General features: G+C 35.8%; 1 protein-coding gene across 1 annotated transcript in view; it reads left to right on the plus strand.

The window, feature by feature from the left end:
* The window catches only part of LOC139015180 (nck-associated protein 1), a 71,182-nt gene that overhangs the window by 11,337 nt on the left and 40,512 nt on the right, over positions 1–19,333 (plus strand). Inside the window, exons 3-5 of the mRNA XM_070422629.1 lie at positions 208–318; positions 18,208–18,300; positions 18,501–18,557. Of these exons, the coding sequence (XP_070278730.1) occupies positions 208–318; positions 18,208–18,300; positions 18,501–18,557 (261 nt within the window). The remainder of the gene's footprint in view (positions 1–207; positions 319–18,207; positions 18,301–18,500; positions 18,558–19,333) is intronic.

The raw sequence follows: 19,333 nt of genomic DNA on the forward strand, positions 1-19,333 counted from the left end.
CATGCATTTTTTTCAGTAGAAGAACATCTCTGTACTGTCTCCCATTGCATATTTCAGCTGTGACAATCCCTGCACTTTGCCTATTCATTTTATCACCTGCTCACCAAAAAACAATAAATATCTCTCTAAATTCTGATTACAGATTTACTGTTGTTCCTTGGTTTTAGAAGGATGCACTTCACTTTTTAAATTACTGTTGTTTTATAGGCATGCGGAGACCCCAAGGCAAAGCCATCCTACCTTATTGACAAAAATCTGGAATCTGCTGTGAAATTCATAGTCAGAAAGTTCCCTGCTGTAGAAACCCGAAACAACAATGTAAGTCATCTAAATTTTTGTATTATTTTATTTAGCCATTAAGGGAAAGTAATGATCAGTAGACTGCTCTGATTTGTCTACTTCTTTATATTCTGATATATAAATTACATAAATTGATTAAGGGTTTTTAGAGACAATGTTCTTATCTCTGAAACTGGAAAAAAATGACTCTGAACTACATTGCCATTTTATTACACACAACATAATATTTTAATTTCTTATATACTTCCCTTTCAAGTTGCAACAGAGAGTAAGGTAATAAGATATGTATATATTTCAAATATTTGCATGACTAGTTGGGGAGTTTTTTCATATAGTTATAAATTTAACTTTGTTTTGATGTTAGTGTCTTTTTAAAATTTATCTTTATTGTAGAAAGTAGAGCTTGTATTGTTTTTAGTAATTAGGTTTAACTTTAAAATATATTTGTTTCTTTAGTATCTTTATAATTGAGAAACTCATTTCTCAAATTTAATAATATAATAAATGATATTGTTAAGATCTTTATTATTCCATATTACTTTTCTCAGATGAGGAAGTTTTTCTTAGTATATTGAAATATAGTCATATTAAAAATCTTCCTGACAAATTTATATATCTTTTGGTAGTTATTTATAATATCAATGAATATCTAATTTTAGAAAATTAGAGTTGTTTTTCACCTTACATTGGTCTTTTCATGTAAATTTTATTGGCTTAGAAACTTTCCGCATGTCTTCTCCTTTACTTAGTTTTGTCTTTGATAGCCTCATGTTATAATCTTTACTATCTTTTTTCTTTATGTACAAACTTAGTCTAGAAACTTCCTCTTACATATTATCTCCCTACTTTTAAGAAGCACTGTTGAAAAATATTTTGTTGTCTTTTGGTTTCCTCAAATTATGTATGCTCATTGAAGATTTGTAGTTAGCCTGTTGACACCACTTTTACTTTAAAACATTTTAATGGAGAGGGAAAAATACCAGTCAGAATTGATAAATAAGTCTGGTAAAGTGATTTTTAAAGAATTTTTTTTTCAAAGTTTTTTTTTTTTTAAGTGAAGGTTAATAAAGGCCTCTCTTTGTTTCATAGAAGATTATGTTTTATCATGGTATGTCACGGTATCTCAGTTCCTCATTACAAATGGTGATTCAAAGCACACACTTAATAAGAACACTGTTTGGAGAGCTCTTAGTAATTAACATTATTAGCTAATTTATCTGAGAGATTATATAGTCAGTCTGAATAAGAAAGATTTTATAATGAACATCTGTCTTACATTTAATTTCATATAGTACACTTCTTTCTCATGGCTCAAAATCTCTGAGCTCTTTAGAGAATCCTTAAAATGAATTTTTATATAGTATGTATGTGTAAATTTCCATCAGAATAAGCATAGTTCAGAAGTATGAGGTCTTAGCAAATTGGCAAGATCTGATTAAATATATAATCACTTTAATGGAAGCACTGTTAAAACTTTTGTTAAAAAGTAAATAAGGAATTTTTGCTGTTCTTGATTTTCTGGGCAAACTGTTAATAATAATGCTGTTTTTTTTCAATAGTTTTTACTTCTCAACTTGGAGCACAAATTGATTTTTTAAATAACAGCCTTAGTGAGATATTCGTGTATCATACAGTTCACCCATTTAAAGTATACAATTCAGTGGTTTTTAGTGTATCCACAGAATTGTGCATCTATCACCACAATCAATTTTAGAACATTTTATAACCCCAAAAAAGAAACCTTGGACCCGTTAGCAGTCACTCCTGCCAACCCCCAGCCCTTAGGCAAACACTAATCTATTTTATGTCTGAATGTCTATTTTGGAACTTTCAAATAAGTAGAATCATATAATATGTGGTGTTTTTTGACTGGCTTCTTTCACTTAGCATAAGGTTTTCAAGGTTTATCCAAGTTGTAGCATGTATCAGTAGTACTTTGTTTCTTTTTATTGCCAAAAATATTCCATTGTATAGATGTACCACATTTTATATATCTATTCATCAGTTGATCTTTAAGTTGTTTCTGCTTTTTTGACTATTATGAATAAAGCTGCTATGAACATTTGTGTAAAAGTTGTGTGAACATATGTTTTCATTTCCTTTGGATATACAGGTGGGCAAAAGTAGGTTTACAATTGTGAGTACATGAAACAGTTTATTCTTGTTATAGAGGCCTGTTGCATGAAATTTGTGCACCGGTAGGGTCCCTAGGCCTGGCCAGTGATCAGGGCCGATCTGTGGGGTGACCAGTGGGGTGGTCAGGGGGCCCCCGCTGGCACCTGCCTTGGCTGGCCTGGGGCCTGGGGGCTGGGGGCAGCTCCTGCATTGAGTGTCTGCCCCCTGGTGGTCAGTGTGCATCGTAGCCACCCGTTGTTCCACCATTCAGTCGATTTGCATATTAGGCTTCTGTTGTATAGGATTATTATTTATTAGTTATTGTATTGTTTTCCATACAAACAACTGTAAATCTACTTTTGCCCAACCATCTATTTACCTAGGGTGGAATTGCTGGGTCATACGGTGATTCTATATCTAACCTATAAAGTCAATTGTTCAAAGTTGTTGAATGTTATGATCATTTATAGAATTTACTCATTGTTTTCTTTGGAAACTCTGTTTTGTCATATGGCCTTTACAGCTATTCTGTGTAATGAATGCTAGTCTGTTTTTGTTGTGTGTGTTTTTTTTTTTAATCTGCTTAAGTCCTATATAATTGGTATTTGTGAAGTTTTGTGATCTCAGTTTTGATCTGGGCCTGACAAAATTCTTTCTTTCTTTATTTTTATTTTTTTATTTTTAAATATATTTTATTGATTTTTTACAGAGAGGAAGGGAGAGAGATAGAGAGTTAGAAACATCGATGAGAGAGAAACATCGATCAGCTGCCTCCTGCACATCTCCTACTGGGGATGTGCCCGCAACCCAGGTACATGCCCTTGACCGGAATCGAACCTGGGACCTTTCAGTCCGCAGGCCGACGCTCTATCCACTGAGCCAAACCGGTTTCGGCCTGACAAAATTCTTGTGAGAAGTTCCTAGGTTAGGAAATAAGAAACGAGGAATTCAGTCTTTTATTTATTTATTTTTAAAAAAATTTATTTTGTTGGTTTTTTACAGAGGGGAAGGGAGAGGGATAGAGAGTTAGAAATACCGAAGAGAGAGAAACATTGGTCAGCTGCCTCCTGCACACCCCCTACTGGGGATTTGCCCGCAACCAAAGTACATGCCCTTGACTTGAATCGAACCTGGGACCCTTCATTCCCAGGCTGCCGCTCTATCCACTGAGCCAAACCAGTTAGGGCGTCCTTTTTTTTTTTTTTTAAATTCATAGACATAGTTCATGGAGGTTTAAGGACTGGGAATAATAGTAGCATTAGAGATTGTTAGGAACTTGAAGATTTCTGGCTACTGAGTGTGCTGAAGAAATGGTATTGATACCACAGTAGGCTTTTTTTTCTTCTTATTCCTGGTTTTGAGTCATCACAGAGTATGCTTACTTTATTTCAGGGGTCAGGAGAATGACTGGTTAGCACTGTTTCTGTTCGGATTCGTGCCATACCAGCACTACTTGTCCCCGATTTCAGAAAAGGCGTTCTTCATGAAAAGAGAGAGATTGTGTCAGTGAAAAATCCAGCAAAAATTTTTTTCTGAAGTTTATAAAATAGATCCTTATTTTGCAGCCAGGAATTGTTAATTCTTGATTATTTCTTTGGTAACTGTTCCCACCCCCATGCTTTTCAATCCCATTAGAAGCTGTGAACACATAGATATCTGGTATACAACAAAGGAGGGCATTTTGGACAGCTAGCAGGATTGGTCCTTAACATGGCTTCAACAGTGATGATGTTGGACTCCGTTGAGTCACTTTACTATCTTGCTCAGGCCCCTTTGTGACCAGTTATAAATTTTTGTACCCAATTCTGGATTTAGGGAATGTTTGGGCCGAGGAATGGTTTTGTTTCCTGGGACATTGTGTTGAACTAAATGCTTCTTAAGCTTCAAAGCAGATGAAATAAGTAAAAGTCAAATAAATAAAAGACATACCAGTTTTATAAGTATAACAGCCACTTGTTGAGTGTCTAGTATTTGACAAGCTATGTATTTTAATAGAGTTAATAGATTTTCTCATTTAATTTCAGATTAAGGAAATCATTTCTCAGCTGAGAGATTGTTTAATTTGTCTATAACGTGATATCTTCCATTATTTTGAAAGTGTAACCGTCAAATGGTTTTATAATTTGTTTCCCATAGCTTTCTTTTTTTTTAAATCCTCACCAGAGGATATGTTTTTATTGATTCTAGAGAGAGGGGAAGGGAGAGGAAGAGAGGGAGGAAGAGAGGGAAAGAGAGAGAGGGGTGAGAGATCAATGTGAGAGAGAAACATCCATCGATTGCCTCTTGCACGTACCCCAATAGGGGATCAAACCCAAAACCTAGGTATGTGCCCTGATGGGGAATCAAACCTGTGACCTTTCAGTGTATTGGACAACACTCCAACCAACTGAGCCACACTGGCCAGGGCTCCCATAGTTTTCTTGTGAGCATATAGAGGAGAATTTGTTATGTCCCTGGATAGAGAAAATATTAGAAACTCCTTATTTTATTAACAGGTAAAGATTGTTTTGCCCAAGAAATTTTAAAAGGAATTTTAAGCAAATGTTCAGATGTATGTTACAACTTTTTAATGAAACTTTTGTTCTAAAATTTTAAAACTTAATTTCCCCCTCTGTCTCCCTATGTTGTATTTATATCTGAAAGCTAGTTTGTGGTTTTGAAACAGTAAAAATATCTGGCACAAAAGCGTTATTATGGAACTTGCCTATTTATTGTATATTTTAGTATAACATTTTTCATATTATTCCCAAAATAATGGGAAAATGATATAAATTATTGTCTATGTATATTGAATCAGGCCTGAACTCCCTAAGAATGAAGATGTTAGTGAGAAGAGTACCACAAGAGTAATTTAAGGGTTCTGGACTAAGGTACAGGCCATTATTAAAATAAGTTGAAAAATAAGTTTTCAAACTTTTATAGGAATATTTCATGTTATAGATATTATTTATCTCTTCTCTCAAGGAACACAGTATTATAAGATACTATAATAAGTTATATATATATAAATATACTTTAAAATATTTTTATTGATTTCAGAGAGGAAGGGAGAGGAGAGAGATATAGAAACATCAATGGTGAGAGAGAATCATTGATTGGCTGCCTCCTGCATGCTCTGCAACCTGAGTATGTGCCCTGACCAGGAGTCCTGCTTCATAGGTCGATGCTCAACCATTGAGCCATCCTGGCTGGGCTTAAATATACTTTTATTGACTTATGAGAGGAAGGTAGAGGGAGAGAGAGAGAAACATTAGTGATAAGAGAATTATTGATTGGTTGCCTCCTGCACACCCCCTACTGGGAATCAAGCCTGCAACCCAGGCATATGCCCTGATCAGGAATCCAAACATGATCTTCTGGTTCATAGGTTGAAGCTCAACCACTGAGCCACACTGGCCAGGCAAGTTATATTTTTATTTAAGTAGCTTACAAGGTCACTCAGGGATATACAAAATAAAGTGACTCTAAAACTATCATGATTGTCATTCTAAAGTTGGTTCAGAGACACAGTGTTAGAGTCTGTTTTTAAACACCATATTTTCTCTCTAGTGCTTGGCATGTAAGAGGTACTAAATACATGTTTGATGAGTGAATGAACCATCTTGATAGACTGTAACTTAGCTAACTTTTCATTCATTCAGACATTGTCTTAGATCTATGTCAGGACCCAAGCTGATTAACACTTTTTAAAAACTTTTTGTTATTAGTTAAAAAAATAACTACTTTGTAGTAGAACTAAACAAATACATCTCATTAATGCTTTACTAAAAGTAACCTGGAAAAAGAATAAAAGTCCCAGCTTCTTAAACATATAAATGTGTTTTGGGGGTGGGGTGGTGATATTGGGGATGGTTGTAGGGAGGCCCTTTACACATGCACTGTGGTTTAGTTAGGAGTGGAGGGAAAGGGTAAGGAAACTAATCTGTTCTGAGTTAAACTCTAAGAGGGCATTCTTGTCTTGTCATGGCTTCCGTTACGATGGTTGTATATTGTTAAGAGGATGGACTTTGGAATCAATAAAACAGAATTTGAATTTGGTCTTTCCACTTAGCTGAATGGTTTTGGGCAAGTCATTTAACATCTCAAGTACTCTGCTCTTATCTCTAAAATGGTGATAATACCAGTCTCTTATACTTTTATGTTGTCAAGATTGTTAATGATTTCTTTTGGTTTTGTAATCATAAGTGTTCTGAGATTGAATTATATGCTGACTTTATTTTTTAAATTTTTATTGATTTCAGAGAGGAAAGAGAGACATAGAAACATCAATGATGAGAGAGAATCATTGATTGGCTGCCTCCTGCATGCCCCCTACTGGGGATTAAGCCTGCAACCCATGCATATGCCCTGCCAGGGAACTGAACGGTGACCTCTTGGTTCATAGGTCGATAAGATTTCTGTATAAGATTTCCATTTTTTCTGGAGTCCACTCTCCTATAACCCTCTGTCTTCTAACTCTCCTCTGGACAGTTTGTGTAAGCCTGCTGCATACTTTCATCCTGGGACATAGTTCTTTTTATTGTCCTGGATGTAATGCTTTTCACTTGAACTTTCACACTGAGTTTTCATGGAGTTTGGAAATCCACTAAAATTATGTATAGAATTTATGTATAAATGTATTTTTCAGCTTTCGTCATTCTCATTCTTTGGTTCTTAGGATCCCAAAACACGTCTATTTTAAAATCAAATAGTTTTGTGAGTCTTGTGTACTATATATTCTAATTATATTAAACTACTATCATATCCATTTTAGCTTAAGGCAGCTTTCTGTTTTTTTTTTTTGTAAATGAGTCTGCAAGTGAGCATTATACTAGGGTTTCACAGCATAGCCCCCCAAGGAGATGCATTCCTGGCATTTGCATTTTCATCTTTGCATTTTCTTCAAATTTGCTGAAGTTACAGCTTGCTTCTAGTGATAGTTTTTTAGCTACATTTCAAACAGTTGTTAACCAATCCTTTGGTTGCAATGATGATTGTGATGCCTTTTACAGTAGCAAAGGATGTTACCAGAACCTAATCACTTGTTAATCCTTAATTTTGCCTTTTTTTTTGATTGGTTATTTCTTTGAAGGGGCTTTTAATCACTTTGGGTACCCTTTGAGTACTTTTAGCATGGTAGCTTATTTTTTCATGGGAGGTCCGATTTTACCTGTTGTTAGACCAGAAGTTACTTGCCAAGATCCAAAATAAAAGACAGGAAAATAAACTACAACAAACTAAAGAATGAAGTTTCAAAACACTTACTTTCCTTTATTCTTCCTAGCACTCATTGGACAGTATATGTAGGATAATATACTCAGTCCTCATTGCCTACTGTAGAGTAGAACATATATAGGACATAGGGAAAAAATATATTTAATTGCTTCTTTTTAAAAAAGATTATTTTATTTTGGGAGAGCTTCATATAATTTCTTGGCATAAATGGCCATGCCTGTTTTCTCTTGCCTCGGGGCCTTTATTTATGCTGTTTTTACTATCTGGAACATTCTTTCTTTCACTAAGCTAACTTCTTGTCTTTCAGGTCTATCCTTAGGTATCACTATTTCAGAGAAGCCTTCTCTAATCCTTTCAAATTAGGTTAAGTGCTGCATGTGTGTTTCCATAGTCCCCTTCACTTATCATTTAACTTTTTATTTAAAAACATTTATTGAGAGCCTTCTATGATCCAAGTCCTGTTCTGAGAGTGGGAATCCAGCAGTGAATAAACAAATCATTACTCTTATAGAGCTTACATTCTGCTGGAGAGATAGACCATAAAAAAAGAATAGAACATACCAGTTAGGAATGAGGTGTGTTTTGTTGTTGTTGTTGTTGTTTTGTTTTTTTTTTTTGAGATAGAGAGAGAGGGAAGGAGAGGGAGAAAGAAACATCCATGTGAGAGCGAAATGATTGGCTGCCTCCTGCATGCCCCCTACCAGGGATCAAGCCGGAAACCCATGCATTGACCTGACTGGAAATTAAACCAGCAACCCTTTGATGTATGGGAGGACCCTCAGCCAACTGAGCCACAATGGCCAGGGCCTAAGAAGAAGAATAAAGCTTAGTAAATGAACAAATGTGATAGTGGGGAGGTGCTAATTTATTATGATGCCTAGGGAAGCCCTAGTCAGTTTGGCTCAGTGGATAGGGTGTTGGCCTGTGGACCGAAGGGTCCCGGGCTCGATTCAGGTCAAGGGCATGTACCTTGGTTGCAGGCTCCTCCCTGGTGTGAGTTCTGGTAAGGGCTCATGCAGGAGGCAACCAATCCATGTGTTTCTCTCACATTGATGTTTCCCTCTGTCTTTCCCTCTCTCTTCCACTCTAAAAATCAATGGAAAAATATCCTTGGGTAAGGATTAACAGTAACAACAACAGCAACAAAAAGGAATGATGCCCAGGGAGGGCCTTACTACGGAGGAGGCATTAGGGCAGATATTTGAAGATACAGGGGAGTGAGGTGAATTGGGGGAGAAATAAGACCCCAAGGAATTTGGTTTGAACACATGTAAAGATTTACTGGGGTAAGGAAGCAAGAAGAACAGGTTTGGGATTGAGGGTACAATAGCTTAATATTAGATATGTTAAGTTTGAGAGGCCTACTAGAAATGTGAGTGGAGATGTTGAGTAGCCAGTTGTATACAGATTGTCCCCCACTTAAGGGTTGGCTTATGATTTTTCTGCTTTACAGTGGTGTGAAAGCAGTATGCATTCAGTAGCAACTGTACTTGTAATTTTGAATATTGCTCTTTTCCTGGGCTAGTAACGTGATTAGACACTCTTCTGATGCTGGATGCTGGCAGCGAGCTGTAGCTCCCTGTTAGCAAGGCAGTCACAGGGTAAACAACCGATACTCTATAGTGTACTGTGTTGCCAGCATTTTTAGATAGTGTGTATTGTGTTTTCTCACCCGGTCATGTCTGCAAAATATCTGTGTCTCTTGTTTCTGGTGAGAAGAAGAGGAGGAAACAAGAGACACTAATAGATATTGCCCAACTGTAAGTGAATGTTAAGTGTTTTGAGTATGGGTAAGGTAGGCTGGGCTAAATTATGATATGCAGTAGCTTAGGTATATTAAAGGCATTTTTGACTTGCGATATTTTCAACTTCGGATGGGTTTGTCTGGAGGTAACCGTATTTTAAGTCAGGGAGCATCTGTAGATGTCTAGAGTTCAGGCTAGCATGAAACAGAATCAAGTTGAAGAAGATTTATTGAGTATTTTAAGAGAGAGGAGGAGTAGAATAGTCATTGAGGAGAGTGGGAAAGTATATTGACAGTGAAAATGGAGTGATGTTGCTACTCAGTTATGGTTAATGAACATGAATTCAGGTTGAGTTTGAATCAGCATAGGTGTATGCTTTCTCCTGCGGTGGGTTTTATCAGACAGTTGTAGAGGTAGAGAGGGACAAAGGGAGTCATAGAATGATGGGCATTTAATCTTAAAATGGATAAAAAAGGAAATAAGACATGAGAGGGTGAGTGACAGTAAAAAGATGATAGGGTGAATGGATACGAGGTCCTTCTGAGCTCAAAGAATTGATGAGAGTAGGGTATTAAAAGGGTATTTAGAGATATTGAGTGGAAATTATTTTCCATTGATGCCACTTCACCTTGTCTTCAGATTTCCCAAGAAAAACAGATGTTCAAAAAGGCCAGTAAGAAGCCAAGGTAGTTTAAGTATAAACTTTATTCCTGTTTACAGGCCTGCCAATGGAGAAACTCAACATGAGCCACCATTCTGTCAACATGTAATCATGTAACAAAAATAATCCTTGGGTGCTCTCGGTTCTAGGCCCCACTTAAACTTCCTGTCTTATTCACCATCCTTACCACTCTTAGAAGCTCTGATCTTTGTTTTTGTAGTCTTTTTCATACTATTGTGTATTTTTTTGTTTTGTTTTTAACCTGTTTTTTGTTATTACCAGTTGATGAGGGTCTTTGTCTTGACAGGCATGTGGAAATTAATCATCGTAGTTTTTCACCATCCTTGAACCTTGCACCTAGAGGTTAGTTGTGTTATCAGCTTCTAAAACTGGTTATTTATTTAAAAAAAAAAAAGTTACCTGTATGTCTACATATGCAGTCATCACTAGAATATATGCTTATGTAGGGGCAGAGGCAGAGTTTTATTCATAGTTTTACCCCCAGCTTCTTCCACAATGTCTAACAATATAATAGGTTGGGATATTTGTTGGCTAAATGAATGATATATTAAAGTAACGTTTCACTTATCTAGAGGTTGCCTTTTATATCACTTGCATCTTTGAATTACACCTAAGAACTAGAAATTTTTCCAAGAAAAATGAAAGTACATGTCCACAAGAAGGCAAGTTTATAGCAGCATTCATTATATATGATAGTTTAAAACTGGAAGCAATTCAAATGCCCATCAACTGATGAATAAATAAACAAAATATGATATATGCATGTAACATTATACTACTTAACAGTTCACAGGAACAAATTACTGATACATGTTACAACATTGATGAACTCCAAAAACATTAGGCTAATTGAAGGAAGCCAGGTTCAAAAAACTATACATTGTATGATTCCATTTTATTTTATTTATTTAAAAATATTTTTTAATAGATTTTTTAGAGAGAAAGGAAGGGGGAGAGAGAGAAACATCAGTTGGCTGCCTTCTGTATGCTCCCTAACAGGGATGGAGCCTGCAGCTCGGCATGTGCCCTGACCAGGAATCAAACCAGTAACCTTTCAGTACATGGGACTACACCCAACCAACTGAGCCACACTGGCCAGGTATATTATTTCATTTTATAGGATACAAGTGCATGAAATTCGTGCACTTGAGGGGGGGGGTCCCTCAGCCCAGCCCTCTCGCAGTCTGGGAACCCTCGGGGGATGTCCGGCTGATGGGGAGCGGGCCTAAGCCATCAGTCGGACATCGTTAGCACTGCAGCGGAGGTGGGAGAGACTCGCACCCCCGCTCCCGCCACTGCGCTCCCCAGCCGTGAGCCCAGCTCAGGGCTTCTGGCTGAGCGGTTGCCCCTTGCGGGAGCGCACTGACCACCAAGGGGCAGCTCCTGTGTTGAGCGTGGTCAGTATGCATCATAGCGACCGGTCGTCCCGCCGTTGGTTCGATTTGCATATTAGCCTTTTATTATATAGGACATGTTTAGAAAAAGCAAACTTACTGAGACAGAAAGCAGATCAGTAGTTGCTTAGGGCTGAGGGTAAGGGCAGGATTAATTATAAATAGGAACATAGGAACTTTTTGAGATAATGGGAATGTTCTAAAACTGGATAGGGTTGGTGGTTGTATAAATTTATAAAAATTATTTAATTGTTCATTTATGATGGATAAATTTTATGGTATGCAAACTATACATCTGTAAAGCTGAAAAAACAAGTTATTTTTCAACCAGAAATGGTATTTTAGAAAAAAACAAAGTTTATAAATAAGGTTTTTGGTTCTCACTATGATCAAGCTTATTGAGTTTACTATGGGGGTGATGATTGCACAACAAGTCAAATGCATTTTTAAGTGTGACTACACACTTAAAAATCATTAAAATGGTAGACTTTATGTTAATGTATATTTTGCCACAATAAAAAATGTACCTTGAAAATTAGTTAATGAGGATTAAATTTAGTAACAAAGCTTAAACAATCAGAAATGCTTATTTGCAGACTAGTGTTAAGACAACTTTTCCTAAAATGTATTATCCTTTGCTCAGAAAAATACATTTCTGAAATATTGACTGCCAGTAGAATCATTTGTATGTGATAAAAGGAGAGTCCTATGGACCTTTTTGCCCCCATGGAATTTAAATTCAAGTTGGAATGTTGGACAACAAAAGGCTAAAATGAATAAATATTTTTATTTGGAGAGAAGTGGAAAGAAATAGAAAGCAGGATAAGGAGTTAGAGAGTAATGACTGTGGAACTTATTTTAGATAAGAGTACTCCTAGTTATATAGTGCTTAACAATGGCTTCTCTGAAGAGAAGTGAAGTGAAGAAGCACTGCTATGTGAAGAAGTAGAGAAAAGCATCTCAGACATGAGAAAGAGCAAGTGCAAAGGCTCTGGGGTGGGCCCACGCTTGGTGAATTTGATGAAAACTGAAGGGCCGATGCTAATATACCAGTGTGGTGTGAGGCTGTAGGATCATGAAAGGAGATTAGGTCTTAGAGATAGGCTGGGGTCCTCTTTAGATTTTTTTCTAGTAAGGACTGTGTGTTTTATTGTGAGTATGATGGAAAACCATTGGAGTTTAAAAAAAACCCACAATACTTTTGTTTTGAAATAATTGACCAAGAAAATTTGCAAAAATAGTAAAGAGTTGCCATATTATCTTTACCCAGTGTTAATATCTTACATAACTGTCCCTGGAATTATTTTTTCAGGGTAGTATATTGCTTTAAAATGCCCACTGTCTTGCTGCCATGTGGAGAAGACTGAAGAGGCAAGAACAGAAGTACAGAAACCAGTTAGGAGGCTGCTGTAGTAGTCCCAATGAGAGTTGTTGGCTAGGGTGAACAGTTCCTTAAAAGAGGTCTCTTATTTTAAAAAGTCTGGCTTAGAATATCATACTAAGAAAATTGAACAAACATTTCCCTGAAACCAAGCTCTGTACTTGGTTGTTTTTAAAAAAGGAGCAAACAACTAGAATAATTTAGATCAGGAAAGTAATTTATTATGCATAACCAGTTTGGATAATGAAAGAAAGTAATTAAAATGGATGAATAAAGAGCTACAGCTAAACTTTTTTGTGTTGAAAATCAGTGAGTTGGCTCTAGTAGGCAGTAATTCCTCATTGTAATTTGCCAGTACTTTATCTTTGAAACAATGAAAACCAGTAAACACTAAATTTCAATCAATCTTTTAGATACTTATTTTGGTGTGGAAAATGTTTTTTAATTGTACAAAGATTAATTACGAAGATTTTTTCACATAATGATATGATCTTAATTTGCAGTCTTCATGGCTCATGTTTATCCTGCTTAAGTTTTTATACATTTTACTTGAATGTTAATAATATTGATCCATACTTAGAAATTTTAAGGAAAGCATTGTACACATATACATTGCTAATATACTTAATCTGTGTATTCATGATATGCTTTTAAAGTGAATGGAATAAATTCCTCTAAAAATTTTGCTTTTCTAATATTCTGTTCTGTAACATCAAACAATTTATTACTGATCTCCATTCTTAAACCATTTCCTGCTTTTTTTTTCTTTATCCTCATTGGAGGATATTTTTCCCATTGATTTTTTTTTTTTTTTTGAGAGAGTGGAGGAGAGAAACATTGATGTGAGAGACACATCGATTGGTTGCCTCCTGTTTGCACCCTGACCGGGGCGGGGATGGAGCCTGCAACTGAGGTTTGTGCCCTTGACCAAGAATCGAACCTGAGACCCTTTGGTCTGAGGGCCGATGCTCTAATCACTGAGCAAAACTGGCCAGGGCTCCTGCTTTTTATTTACTATAAAACAATGAGATGATGAATTAAGTAAACCTTGTTCTGGATGTTAAAGTTAAATACTTTTTTGTAGTCGTTCTCCTTCACTTTGAGAACTAAAATGTAGCCTTTTATTTTTTGCAATTGAAGCAGTTGAAGATATCTTTTTTCTTTGTTGTTACAGTTGAGTTCTTTCATGCAAAGCTTTATGAAATTTATTTTCATTATATAGGGAAGATACTTGTAACATAGAGATGTTGAAAAGATTATGTGAGATACTTCCAGAATATTTGGAACAATGCCTGGCAAAGAGTGCATACTTAACTAATGTCAGCTCTTATTAGAAATATTATGAGTAGTATTGGGATTATTTAAAATAACTTTATTTTTGCCCGACTGGCGTGGTTCAGTGGTTGAGCATCTTGACCTATGAACCAGGAGGTTACAGTTCAATTTTCGGTCAGGGCACAGGCCCGGTTTGTGGGTTCAATCCCCATTGGGGGGCCTGCAAAAGGCAGCCAATCAATGATTCTCATCATTGGTGTTCTATCTCTGCCTCCCTTCCTCTCTGAAATCAATAAAAATATTAAAAAATAAAGTAACTTTATTTTTGCTTATTTTTAAGTGATTTGTGAGCCCTATTTGATATTTACCTAATATTTAATGAGCAGTTTCTGGGTGCCAGGCATTGTTAGATGTCCTCATGTACATTATCTTGGCTAACTGTACACATCATTTTCCATTTTGATGATGAGGGTATTAGGCTCTGAATGGTTAAGTCATTTAGCTACAGTGGCATAATAGGAGGTAGGCTTTCTAGCATCACCTACCAAACAAAACATGTCATCTGACAGTGACATGTGAAAGTCTTCTAAATAAAAGTTATGATCACTCAACTGATTGATGTTAATATTGGACACTTTTTTATTTGCAGAGCTGTAAGATAGGGGTTATGGAGATTAAAAATCAAAGTTGGTACACTGTCTTACATGTTGGAGATAGCTGGAATATAAGGCAGAAAGTGATACTATTAGAAATTACACACATTTAGAGGAGGGAGATGTTATTTACATTCAGGAAAGGAGTTCAATCAGGGTTGTTTTCTTGAAAATGTGGTTAACATTTTAAGTGGTTTAGGAGTAGTGGGATTTGGATATATATATATAACTGGTGGAATTAGGATACCTCAGTAGAGGAAACAGTAAAGAAAACATGAGATACGTACAGAAAATAGTCAATAGTTTTGGATACAGTGTATATATAGCATGTGAGTGGGTATAGGAGAAATTTAAATCGGAAAGGTAAATTAGGGCCAAAATGTGTAGGGCCTTGAAAACTTGACTTTTTTGAATTCAGACATGTATTAGTTTAGTAAATTATTTAGCCACTATAGAGGCCAGATATATATGGTTTTAGGGGAAATAAAGTTGAATGAGAAATTTAGACCATAATGATGTTTGATTAACAAGGGAGGTGTTGGGCATGTAGAATGTGGAAAGAATACTTTTTTTTTAGGTATAAGGAGATGAAATTTCCAATCCTGGCCCTGTAATTAAGTAGTTATAAAATCTTGGGAAGGTTCTTTTAACTTCTGGGGGCAGTAAGGTCTGAGTATGTAAAATGAAGGTTTGTATAAAACAGCGGTTCTCAACCTGTGGGTCGCGACCCCTTTTGCGGTCGAACGACCCTTTCACAGGGGTCACCTAAGACCAATTCTGCATATTAGATATTTACATTACGATTCATAACAGTAACAAAGTTACAGTTATGAAGTAGCAACGAAAATAATTTTATGGTTGGGGTCACAACATGAGGAACTGTTTTAAAGGGCCAGAAGGTTGAGAACCACTGGTATAAAAGATCATTAAGGCGCATAATAAGTATATGGGAACTGTGTCATTTTTTGTCCAAACTAGAATTGAAATGGAAAAGAGGCACTATTAATAATTAAGCTCATGCCGAGACCGGTTTGGCTCAGTGGATAGAGCGTCGGCCTGCGGACTGAAGGGGTCTGGGTTCGGTTCCAGTCAAGGGCGTGTACCTGGGTTGTGGGCACATCCCCAGTGGGAGATGTGCAGGAGGCAGCTGATCGGTGTTTCTCTCTCATCGATGTTTCTGACTCTCTATCTCTCTCCCTTCCTCTCTGTAAAAAATCAATAAAAAAATATATTAAAAAAAATAATTAAGCTCAGTAGCAACTAAATTATACTCTTGCTTCTTATCCTGTTATTATGAGTCTACTTTCATCTGTTATATTTTCAAAACTCAAAATTAAAATTCTGAAAAGGAGGAAAGAGGACTACGACATCAGTCATAAATGTTTAATGTTGTTGAACAAGGTAAAGATAGTATAATCTAATGAAATAGAATCACATTAAAGTATTTTTGATGTTGTGAATGGTAATGATTAAAAATGTACATGTAAGCATAGAATTATTTTGAAAAAGATATATTGTTCAAAATAAACTGTTTTCATAGGTAAAGCTAAAAATAGGTACTTATCACTATAAACATTCTAGAGGCCCTGTACATTGTGCACATTGAAAGGAAATTAATTAGAAGAAATATTTTAGAGGCCAGGGAGGGACTGCGGGAAGTTGGCTCCAGGGCGTGTCTGGCCCATCTCTCCCAGTCCCCATTGGGGTTATCAGAACCGGGGAGGGACTGTGGGAGGGTCCAGGGCATGTCTGGCCATCTCACCCAGTCCTGATCAGCTGGATCCCAGAGGCAAGCTAACCTACCAGTCAGAGTGTCTTCCCCCTGGTGGTCAGTGCACGTCATAGTGACTGGTTGAACGGTCCGACACTTAGCATATTAGGCTTTTATTATATAGGATACCTTCCTTTGACATTTGGGGGATGAAATGAGATACTTTATTTAGGGATGTTTTCCAGACAAAATTATTTCTTTAAATAGCTTTAGGGACTGCAGTATTTAGGGTAGTTTATTCTGTAATAGTTGGGTCTACCAGACTGCTGTGCTTGTTGCTTTAAATAGTCTTATAGTTTTTTGAATCTTTTCTTGATGTTATGCTCACTGTTTTGAATATTCTTGCTTGTATAATGGTTTAATGCAATTATATATAGAGAGACCTCTTTTCCCAACTCCCTTGTGTAAGTATAACAAAGAACTGTACTTAAGAGGACCTCAACATTGTGAGGGCTTTTGTAGCAAATTTGATATTGAACCATTTTCCCATGTTTTCTCGTTTAATTAGTGATTCTCAGACATTTAATGTGCAATGTGCATTCATATCACCTGGACTTCTTGTTAAAAGGCAGAGTCTGATTTAATAGGTCTGAGATTGGCCAGAAATTCTGCTTTTCTAACAAGTGCCTGATAGGTGTGGATGCTGCTGTTCTGTAGACTACACTCAGTATCAATGTTCTAAGTGTTTTTATTGGAATTCTGGCAGTCTTATGATATAGGGCAGTGATGGCGAACCTTTTGAGCTCGGCGTGTCAGCATTTTGAAAAACCCTAACTTAACTCTGGTGCCGTGTCACTTATAGAAATTTTTTGATATTTGCAACCATAGTAAAACAAAGACTTACATTTTTGATATTTATTTTATATATTTAAATGCCATTTAACAAAGAAAAATCAACCAAAAAAATGAGTTTGCGTGTCACGCGTGTCAGAGGTTCGCCATCACTGATATAGGGCATTAAATATGGTTGGATTTTTTTTCAGAAATTATATCAATAGTTGTTTTAAAAAGAAAACTTAGGACTTGTAAATTTAATAATACAATTGATTGAAATAATAATTGTCTTTTGTATTCACATTTACCTCTCTCATATGTTTACCAGTGTCTTAACTCTAGTTTTGCTTCTTTCTCATTTTTTTTTTGTTGTGGTGTTTTGCTTTTGTTTAATGTATTATTGTGTTTTGTGGATCTGGTCAGGGAACCTTTACTGTATTTTATGTTTGTATCTACATTTTATTTTGCATGCGTAACGTGGCTTTGCCTGGATGTTCTTTTTGGTAAGTCACAAATTTATAACATTGTTTTTTGTAGTGTAAGTTATAATGTTTTTCACCTTCTTTTCTTCTACTTCTAGTAATGTGATCATGCTCATGAGTTGTTTTTAATTTTTTAAAAAGTTTATTTGAAAATTATTTTTTCCTAATATTTTCCAATTTAGTAGTTCAGTTTGGTACTAATCTGCTTTGGTTTGTTTTATAGCCTCACACTGTCAGTTGCTGATCACTATAGGCAATTGCTGTCTCAAGTATTTTGGCTTTTAAAAAAAATGTTAATCATCTAGAAATACTGTTCTAAAAGCTTGTGTTTTCATATAGCAATCATAAAAGAAGATAGTTTGTAGTAAAGTTAAATATTTTTGTTCTCAGTGAACAGTACATTTTAATTTTGTGTTTACAGCAACAGCTTGCACAGCTACAGAAAGAAAAATCAGAGATTCTGAAAAATCTGGCATTATATTACTTCACATTTGTAGATGTTATGGAATTTAAGGTATGTATTTTAGTACATAAAATTTAACATTTCTGAGGTTGATTTGATATTTGTTAACTTGGCAAATTGCTTTGTCATTTGTAGATAATAAAATTAGAATTCTTGTAGAACTAAATTCTAAAATACATTTTATTTGTGTGTGTTTTCTGAATTTAATATTATATATATAGGTAAAGATTAAAATAAACTTTTATTTTCAGGACCATGTTTGTGAATTACTCAATACTATTGATGTTTGCCAGGTCTTCTTCGATATTGTAAGTATTATTTTCAGAAAAATTCCCAGTTCTCACTATTTCTAGTAGAACTAAGGGGACCAAATGCTTTTCTTTAGAGAACATTTATGACGTGTATATTAAGTTTTAGCATTGTTTTTTTTTTAAAATATATTTTATTGATTTTTTTTTTTACAGAGAGGAAGGGAGAGAGATAGAGAGTTAGAAACATCGATGAGAGAGAAACATCGACCAGCTGCCTCCTGCACATCTCCCACTGGGGATGTGCCCGCAACCCAGGCACATGCCCTTGACCGGAATCGAACCTGGGACCTTTCAGTCCGCAGGCCGACGCTCTATCCACTGAGCCAAACCGGCCTCGGCAAGTTTTAGCATTGTTAATTTGGATTGTTTTGCACTGTTTTTCAAGGTAAAGAGTTAAGATGCATTCTCTTTTTACCTTGTTTATTTGATTCTCTGAATATAAGTCTTGTGCATATTGGATGGTAGTTGTTAATTTTAGTATTTTATTTTAGTAGGTCCAATTAAGCAAAGTTAAGTGGATAATATTTTTCTCTGTAAAAGGCATACTTGATAGAATCTTTCTCAGTGAGATGGTTTATAAATATAGGAAGTCAAAGTGAAAAATGTCTCCATTGACTTAGTGGCAAATTTTTTCATTTACTTAATACTCCTTTTTTTTTTTTGCTTAGTGAGACTGGTTCCAGTGTTTCATATTATTTTGGTATTGGTTATCCTTTTAAACTGTTACTAGTTTGAATAGGGTGATAATGAACTCTTTTTCATCCATAAAATTG

Source organism: Myotis yumanensis, unplaced genomic scaffold, assembly GCF_028538775.1.
Source record: "Myotis yumanensis isolate MYYU_CA2020_CCGP unplaced genomic scaffold, mMyoYum1.0.hap1 SCAF_8, whole genome shotgun sequence".
Classification (NCBI taxonomy): domain Eukaryota; kingdom Metazoa; phylum Chordata; class Mammalia; order Chiroptera; family Vespertilionidae; genus Myotis; species Myotis yumanensis.